General features: G+C 37.6%; 1 protein-coding gene across 1 annotated transcript; it reads right to left on the bottom strand.

The window, feature by feature from the left end:
- Positions 1-6,833: 6,833 nt before the first annotated feature.
- Positions 6,834-9,563, bottom strand: LOC130217504 (ephrin type-A receptor 2-like). The gene is made up of 4 exons (XM_056449614.1): positions 9,392-9,563; positions 8,724-8,791; positions 6,927-7,575; positions 6,834-6,892 (listed from the first exon to the last, which is right to left on the bottom strand). The coding sequence occupies exons 1-4, from the start codon at positions 9,471-9,473 to the stop codon at positions 6,834-6,836; spliced, it is 858 nt and encodes a 285-aa protein (XP_056305589.1). The 5' UTR covers positions 9,474-9,563.
- Between the last annotated feature and the right edge of the window lie 549 nt (positions 9,564-10,112).

Here is a 10,112-nt window from a genome sequence, read left to right as displayed (position 1 = left end):
TTGGTTTGCTCTCATTCTCGCCCATCACCCGTCAACCGAACTCTGGGATGGCCACAAGGATGGGAAAAGTTTGGTTTAGGCCAAAACCATAAACAAAATTCCTTAATGAATTTGAAATGAATAAGTGAATGAAGCCAGTGGCTGAAAGCGACAATAGAAAGCCCTGAGCGGACGAGTTGGAGGGTCACCGAGGATTAGCAGGCCTCCGGTTTCCGCAATAGCTTGTCCTGTTTCAGGGGACGCAGAGCTGACACGGGGGCAGGAAACTGCTGATCTCACACACTCGCAGTACAATACACTCAGCACATGCACACAATCCAGCAGTTAACTCCTCTCAAAACTAAATATTCCACCCAAACTATATCTCAGAGCTGAAAAAGAACATAATTATACGCACAAAAAATGGTAGAACGGCATGAAACCCATTTTCTTTTCATTACTAAGGCGGAAAAATCCACACAATCCCCTCCTTTTGGTGACTCAGAGAACTCCACACACCTCCTCCTACGTGGTCAACACATGGATTTCAAAGAAATGGAGTAATTGTGAGTTCCAGTGAGTTTCGCTGGTCATTATACTGAAATTAACTCAACAACCATGTCATCTACTGCAGTTTCTTTTGATGTTGGTACATGAGTTTGACAGAGGATCAAAGAAGTCAAACAAACCTATTTGGAAGTGCTCATCATTATCTAAACTTGCCCGGGCAGATAGAATTGGAATAGAAAGAACCAGCAATGAATTGTTGCGGTTAACTGCTGGTAAAGTATGATTAAGAATCTCAAAGGTGGAGATGGTTTCTGTGGTTTAATAGGTGTAAGAGAGTGAAATTTAAATGCAAAAGAAGAGGACACAAGTTTCATATGCTCATATGCACAAGGTTCATATGCTTAAATTTCATATGCAACACTGCTGAACTATGTTTAGTGCAAAGTTAAAGGGAAAGTTTACCCAAAAATGAAACATTCCTTACAATATTTGATTCCAAATCTTTATGAGATGTATGTGAGTCCAAACCTTTATACCTTTTTTCACTTGACAACAAAAGACCATAACCACTGACATCCATAGTGAGAAAAACAATTGTATGGAAGTCAATGGTTGCTGCTTTCCAAAATTATTCCAAATATCTTCTTTTGTATTCATCAGAAGAAAAAAAACATATGTTTTGAAAAGGTGAAGGATGTAAATGTGGACAGAATTTTAACTTTTGGATGAACTATCCCTTTAAGCTTGCACAACTGCTTATATTTTATCTCTCATGCACACTCTTTAGATATCTCACTTACTGTATTCCCCTTCTGCACTGTCACCCAAAGGCTTATGGTATTCAAGAGCTCTGAGCACTTTCTCAAGAGAGGAATTCCAAAATTTCTCAACCTTTTGACCGTACACGTACATGTATGTGAGTCAGAACTAACGTTTATTTAAAATGTTTTCCGCACGTAAACTGGGGAATGTTCTAAAAGCATCTATTTGTCTTTGGGAGACAGCTGAGGATAAGCAAAGCTGTTTATTTACAAGACACCATTTGAAATCTCCCTGAAGAGCTTCAACAGTGTTTGCAGGGTCGTGCGAAAGTGGATGTTTAAACGTTCAATACATGTCACTTTCCGAGACCTGCATTCAAGGCCAAAAATAACATATTGTTATCGGAACAGCCAATGACGATAAATATAAACTATGTTTACTTGGTTTAATTTGGGAAAACTCTAGAGATCACAATCCGTTTGGGAGAGGGTATGAAGGTGGGACAAACTAATACCAAGAAAGAAAGTAAACAAGCAAGACAGAAATAAAGCAATCTAAGGCCCCGTTTACACTAATACATTTTAATTTTAAAACGCATAAGTTTTGCAATGCTTACGCCATCCGTCCACACTACGCTAGACTTTTCAAGCACCCTTTTGAAAACGCTGAAGAGGTCATTTTCATTTTAAACACTGCTGCTCCGTGTTAGTGTGGATGGGGGAAAACGGAGACATCTGAAAACGGAGGCAGGGCTTTTTGAAAAAACATCTGATTGGGGCTTTTTTTTTTAATATTAGGTACACAAAGTTCAGTCTTGCATCCTTTGCTTGTAAGTTCAGACTTTGCAAGTTTGAAATGGAAAACAAACTCCAGAGGACACGTCAGGTAAATCTTCAAAGGGAACAGTGTACTTTATAACCTCATTCGTATTACCCTGCAGGCTACGCTCTTTCACTTTCTTAACAATAAAATGAAAACATGAGATGAGGAACTGCCTGTTCTCATTTTGATATCAGCAACTTAACAGACACCAAAAATGTTGAGGCGTCGTATTTGTATATTTACATATTTATATGACCGTCATCTTCACTGTATGCATATTTATAACAAAATGGAGCCTATAACATTACTGCCTCCTGTCATTTTCATTTAAAATACGAAACATACCCTCTCTTTGGCTGAATATCAGTTTTAATAATCAATAATGGTCATTATAACATTATAACGCACAAAAATGTTTATACATTATAGGAAATAATTGCAAGCAATCAGTCAAATATGCAGGATCAGTGTCCATGGTTGTATAAATTAATATATTAACTTATATTTGCGCTCAGCAAAAACAGAAGAAGTAACAAGTAATGGATTCAAAAGACCAAAGTCGGGGAATATGTTGTGTTAAATATAGTGACATTAGATCTAGCGGTAGATCCTTGATGAACGGTCCAATGTGCACAGCTCTCATCTGGGTACATGTGCTCAAAGCACCCGCTGACTGCCTGAAGCTCAGACGCGCTCATACGCACAAGTGTGTGTGTAGTCACGAGATCAGCATTTTCAGCGGTATAGTGTGGACGGAAGATGTGTTCAAAAACGCTGGGTGAAACGTCAGTGTAGACGTGGATCGTTTTCATTCTAAAATGCAGTTTTAAAACTAAAACGTATTAGTGTAAACGAGGCCTAAAAGAAAGACGAAAGAACAAAAGAAGCAAAGGGAAAAGGAGCAAAAGCAAGGATCCAATCAAAAGAGAAAGAGCCAAAAGGCAAGAATAAAGTCAGCAAGTAAGGAGCAAAACAAATAAAAAATATAGCAAGAAAGAGGGAAGCTATCAAAAAACGAAAGATGCCAGAAGAAAACAATCAAGTAGCGAAGGGTCAAATAAGCAGAAAAGAACAAAACAAGCAAGACAGAAAGTGGCAAAAAGAAAGAAACAACAAAAAAAGTCAAAAAAGATTATAAAGAAAGCAACCCAGGCTCATTCTGAAAACGTACCTCTATATACATTTCTGGAGACCGCGAAATACGTCCCAGGAGCTACGATTTTTGTCGTTTTTGTTTTCGCAAATCCACGAGAGGCCATTGTGTATATTTTTTCAGATCTCAAAAAGCCGCCCATACGAAGTTAAGCAGTCAGCTGGTAAGTGTAAAAAGGAACAACATCATCCCGCCCCGTAGCGTTCATTTTAAAAATGAAATGCAGCCTACGTAGCTCTGATTACCTAAATCGCAATCTCCAGAAACATATTTAGGGCTACATTTTCAGAATGAGCCCATGTTGCAACAAACACAAACATACAAGAAAACAAGAAAGAAAGAGGCAAAAAGACAAGCAAGCAAACAGGAAATAGCCCCAAAAAAGCAAGACTTATAGACGTATAAAGAAAGCAAGAAAAAAAAGAAAGCAAAAAAAAAGAAAAGACCAGAGTAACAGGATAGGAAGAAGATCCATCCAAAACCAGTACTTATGGCTCTTAAGGACACACACCCAAGTCAATTACTACCCAGCCAGTCACTCACCACACATTATATACACACAACTCCAACTTGGTCACACATAACTCTTAGCTGTAGCTTGTTCTAGTGCAAGGAAAGTTTTATTTACAGTAACGCACAAGGCTTCCTCTCAAAAAAAAAAAAGTTAAGACTATTCTGCTTCAACGTTGTCCCATTTTTCCTACAGATCAACAATATGGAAGCCAGTGGCCATTTGAAGCATTCCAGAAACTATAGCTATCCAACTCTGGTATACTGCGAGTGACAGGGTGTGGGCATGAATTCCTAGTGCAATCTAGTATAGGTCAGGCAGCACGTCTTTGTGTGGTCAGCAAAGGTATGCGCTCTTTTATTCGTTATGACTGAGAAAGGGTGTGTTTTATTAGTGAAACACAGTGTGAATGTCAATACTGATTAAACCGCAAAGCAGCGTGCATGTCAGATTTCTACATTTTAAAGAAGTCTCACTACCACTTGATAACTTACCATCCTTTTTCTTTTTTTTTTGGAAAACGAAAGGTTTGACCCCACCTACGCATTTACCCATAGTTCCCTGATCTGGCTATTCGACAATGATTGCCTTTAATCAACAGTACATCCATCAACATGAGTCAGCTCTGGCCTGGAGCTCTCCACAGGGAATTCCTCAGGCCGGCAGTAGTTTGGAAGGTTCCTTAATAAAGCTAGCAGGAATGCATCATTGGAGTGAAAGAGGCGCTGGTGGGGGGGTCTGAAGAGGGGGGCTTGTCTCTGAACACAGCACTACATTGTTCTGTTACCTTTGCATTCCATTCTCCACCTTTACACTACAGTCTCCTCCCTCTCCAAAGTCTGACACTTTATCTTTTCCCCTTCTAAACCGTGCACACACACACCTGTTCCCACAATCCCAAGTCCATAAAACAAGGAATGTGTGTGAACCAAAAATATGCGTGTGCTTGAGCTTGGGAATGGTAATGTGTAACCGCTACAATTAAAAAAGTCATAATGCAGTTGCCCTATTTGAGACATTGCTTTCGTTCCTGCCTGTTCTTTTTTCACCTGTCACTGCATGTGGCTGAATTGTGGAAATATGCTAAAGTGTTGAAGTTAGAGGACGTTTAAAACTGAATTATTCTTAGCAAGTCCTAGCATGCCGGTGCTCTCATTTCTGCAGTCACAAAGCCTTTTTGGACTGTCACATGGTGGATCTCGCTCACTCTGGTATGGCAGGGACAAAAACACAAGAGGGTGAACATTAAAAAAAAGACAGTTGGTGACAGTGACATGCGGATAATAAAAAGAGAAATTGTCACATCCTCAAAGCCACATTTACCTGGCTTTGAAACGTTCTGCCTAAAGCACAATAGGTTTGCATCAGTCGTTGACGTCTGAACTTGTGTTTCAAAGAATGCTGGGGTCATGGGAGTCAAATGCACAGTGAATAAAGCAAACAGGTTTTGAAGCACTTGAAAGTTTAAGATTAACAGAATGAGCAAAACGGCTGGTGGTGAGCAACTTAAAATATGCTAAATAAACTGCAAGACAAGTGAAGAATGCAAAAGGACTATTTAAAAAATAGTCAATGAAAAATAGTAAAGCATTAATGTATGGTATGGATGCAAGTAGGTAACTCAATATGTGAACTTTAGTGTAAGAAGCAGTGTTGGGGTAACGCATTACAAGTAACGCTGGTTACATAATAATATTACTTTTATTATGAGTAATGAGTAAAGTAACGCATTACTTTAAAAAAATAAGTAATTATATTTGAGTTACTTTTTAGTTTAATTGCTTTTAAAAAATAAATTGCTGAACTAAAATTAAAGTATTCACAATGAATCATGCAGTCACGCAGTTATTATGAACACATTGAAAAAAAAGGTAAAGGTGATTGTCTCTATGCACAGTGATTTTACTTAAGACAAATAGTACAAGAGTAGCAATCACACTGCTTTAAACTTTCAATAATCTGTATTAGTGCTGTGCGATTAATCAAAATCGAATCACAATCGCAATTTGAAATGTTGCGATTAGCTAATCGCAGGAGGCTGTGATATGAAATATATATCTATTATTTAATTTCCCCTGCCCAGAGCAAATGCGTGACTGCCGTCTGTGTGTGATAGTCGTACTAGTCAATTGAGTGAGCACGCTTTCGTTCTGGCCAAGAGATTTGCGCAACCGAACTATGCAGAAACCCCACAATAAAAAAAAATGTAAAAAAAAGGAAAGCTTGGAAAACTGGAATATTGGCGTCTGCTGCTTCTGAAGCATTAATAGACAAACTAATATCAAAGAAACACAGGACACCTGTAATACATGAATATTTTGGTTCCTGTAAGTCACAGACACCAAACAAATACAGGTCATTTTTAAGAGCTGTTGCAGAATTGTTGCCCCGGCTTACAGATTATTGAGCTGAAGCTTGAATACAAAATTAAATCCAGATCAAATCGCAATCACAATATCTGTCAGAAAAATTGCAATTAGATATTTCCCCAAATCACACAACCCGAATCTCTATATACAGCATGTATAGCTCTGGTATCAGGACGTTCTCAGATAACATTATCCTAAAACATTTTTTGATGTGTTTTTTTAAAGGTAAATGAGAGTGTAGGTTATACAGTGTGTTGCTAATTGCAGAGCTCCTCTATTAAAAAAAAACTAGTTCTGAAAGAGATCAAGCCTCAGCCAGGTAATAAATAGTAACTCAAAAGTAACGTAACACATTATTTACTGTGAAAAAACAGTACTAGTACTAAAAAAACACAACTAGTTACTTTTTGGGGGTAACTCAATATTGTAATGCATTACTTTCAAAAGTAACTTTCACCCAATACTGTACAATACAATAATTAAGTATGGTACTAAAGTAAAAGTGAAGTAAATAAAAACAATAATAGGGAAATATATAAATATGTATATATATATATATATATATATATATACATTTCTTTTATAGACAGAAAACAAATCACAAGCATGCATGGTAAGGATAGATAAAATCCACAATGGTATAAATAATTTCTGTAACATAATAGAATAATTCACATAATTATATAATACGACTTAAGTGCTAATCACAATCCATGTGAAATTCTAGTCAATACTCCTGACCCAAACCCAAAATCTTAAGTGACAACAGCTGTTTCTGGCCTCGATCTGTGGAAAGCAAACAAAGAAACGTATGTCTTACCTTGGCAAGTTTCTTCGAGGGCTTCGAACCCGGGTTTGCACTGGCACTGGCTCATAGGTACGACCCATTCCCCATCCGTGGTGCAATAAATGCGCGGTTGGCCCTCACTGACAGCATTTTTGACACAACTTCCTGCCACCTCCCGCAGGGCTTGATTCTCCCCCCCTGCCACTGTCTCAGGGAATGCTGCCAAGCTCTGCACTGTTGCAGGACATGTTTTATAGTAAACCCTAACAGAGTAGATGGCTACACAGGCCCCAATGTCCTGGAAGCCCAGGTAGAAGCCCTTATGTGAAAGGTTATCCACTACTTTAGTCTCAGTGTTCAACTTCATCTCTCCAACGACGGATATTTCATCTGGAGCAATGGTGGCCACTTTTCGGAACTGGCTTTTGCGGAAAGCAGTGCCAATGTCTGCATCAGCCTCATAGATGTACAAGTTAAAGGTCTCCTTGCAGGTAAGAGAGTCTGCCTCGAATGTGTTGCAGTCACGGACAAGGAATTGCAGCTCCACAAAGACCCGAGAGGCAGCGGGGTTGCGCTGGATGAACGTAGTACGGAGCCAGTTGTCTTGTTCTCGTTTCTCCACGTTACATATATAATAGTTATACAACAGAGAGCCATTCACAGCCTGTTGGCCTATCTCCCACTGCAATGTGAAATAAAAAATGGATGTTAGCAATAAAGTCAAAACCAAGATTGTGAAAAAAAAAAAAAGAAATCAAAGAAAAGATGCCAACGAATGCTGAGGACGAAAATGTCCTGACCGTGGAATTTTAAGTAGTAGTGAGGATGCTGGTCAATTACCCACCAACGTCTGGCAAGAAACAATACAGCAGTCTTTCTACAGCATGACTGATGTAATATGCTGTAACATATCTGTTCACATGCAGTGTGCATGTGTGTTTTAGCTCTGATTTCATGTGCCACTGTGATATTAATTACAGGAGAGGTGCATTGTTTTCATAGTGTGTGGCATGGCAGTAAAACGAATGCTTCCATATAAAAGGAACTTTGCGGTTTAAAGCATTTCATACATTCGAAAGATGTCGAACTCTTTAAATAAACAGCAGCTCATTAAGAGTGCAATTAACTTTCTATAAAGCTGAACATGCTGACACCTTGTTCAAATTCTTTATTTCTCAGCTTTTTCCACGACAATGGAAGGGAAAATGCATTAAATTTAACTACCTTGTGTGCATTTGCTTTTTTCCACAGTTTTCAAATTCTGTTATAAACTGGTCATGCACGGGAAGAAGACTTAACAAGTCTGTACATGCGTCTCAGATCATTCCAGTAAGTTTTAGAACAGGGTTTTGAAATACACTAGCTAATTTAGGTTTGTCAACCAAATATCAGTTTTCAAAACCCAGACTATCCTAAAATGGTACGAGCAATACTAATTTAGCATTATTAATTTAATTTAAACTAGGACCAGCTATAACCTAAACCAGCTACTGTATGTTCTACTAAAACACATCCTTTTGATTTCAAAACCAATTACTTTTCTAAATTCTAGTTAACATTATAGCTTCAACTCACGTCACACAAAGCACCATATGCGCCAAACTTTAAAAGTTAATTACACCCTCAGTTTTACAGACACTAAAACAGGGCTTTAAAATCGAACGAGACTACAAGTGTTCAGCAGGCAAGAAACTACGAGCAATCCTTTAATCGTCCACAGGAATGTTTTGAGTCAAATGCAAGAGCTAAAAGTCTTTTCATTTGCAAATGAAGTGAAACAATCGGAAAGAAATGCATGCAACAGTAGTCGTACACAAGAAGGGAACTCACCCCGTTCTCAACAGGCGATGTCAACCAACCCAACTCAGCTGCCGATGCCACCATATCCAATAACACCTCTGTGACAATAACGCAAAATTTGCATTTATGACATGTTTCTTAAACATAGAGAGCAATTCACAAAGCTATATTAGCTAGATTACATACAAAACACATATGGTTCATACAAGAAACAAACAAGTAGATGTGTGTTACTACTGATTATAAAACATTCAATAATTCATTATAAAAAGCAAACGTCCCGTGTTGCAATGTCGCCAGGTTAATTATTTGTCGTAGCTAAGGAAATTGCGCACTTCTTCTACTTGAAAATAGATTGTTTTACTTGCTTTAAATTCTAAAAGTCTTGTTTTATTCTAAATGTAGCCATTTTTTAGATATATAATGTGTTTAGTGAACATTTTTAACAATTTCAACATTTAAAAAGTAGATTGTTACAAATTTAAATACCCAATTAACGTTAACTTCTTTCAGACTCGTTAACTTTTAAAACACTACACATTTTTACTCAGAAAAAAAAATGTATTTAATATCAACATGAGAATTAAACATCTTTTGCGTAGTTCTGTTGTCTTTAAATAGCCTAGTCTAAGCCATGTGAGTCAACCTGAGTGAGAAAGTTTTAGAAAGTCTCTCAGAGAATAAACCGTACCACGTACCTTCCTTTTTCTGAAGAGAAATAAATACAAAGTTCATAAATACATTGACAAATAATACACGCTTAATCCGTCTGTAATCCATGTTGTGCTCGGAGTGGACAGTGATGTTCGCTGCTCCACGCTCAATCCAGTTGCTGTTCAATCCAGTTGCGCTCTCGACAGCCTCATTGAGAAGCGCGGCGCGTCATCAACCCCGCCCCTCGGAATGTGATCGATGTCTTTATAGGAAGGAGGGGTGGCTGGCTGGCTATCGGCATTCACATGTATGAGGTTTGTCCCAGGACCCCGCCTCTGACCTTCCTTTCAGCCTGGGATTTACCTGTGAAATTTAGTGGAAAAAAGTGTACATTTTTTAAGCGTCAAATAACCAAATCACCATTTGGACAAGGATTTTGCATTGTTGTATGTAACTGACAAAAATTGGATATCTCCGATATTTAAATATTTGAGTTGGTATTTAATGTAAAATTAGATAACTAAATAACTAAATAAATAAAAATAATAATAAACAAATTCCAAAATGTGTAAATTTGTTTTATTTAAAATATTTTATTTATGAATTTTATCGCAAATAACAGAAAAAGACAAAAACAAGTTTAGATAGTATCAATTTAAGTCCATACAATGAAATAAAAGAGAAAAAACTTACCAACAAATAAAAAGATAAATAATAATGTGGCTTAACAAAAACTACAATTGTACAATGAATGAATAAATTAAT

Source organism: Danio aesculapii, chromosome 23 (genome assembly GCF_903798145.1).
Source record: "Danio aesculapii chromosome 23, fDanAes4.1, whole genome shotgun sequence".
Classification (NCBI taxonomy): domain Eukaryota; kingdom Metazoa; phylum Chordata; class Actinopteri; order Cypriniformes; family Danionidae; genus Danio; species Danio aesculapii.
This window is presented reverse-complemented; position numbering and strand designations above follow the sequence as displayed.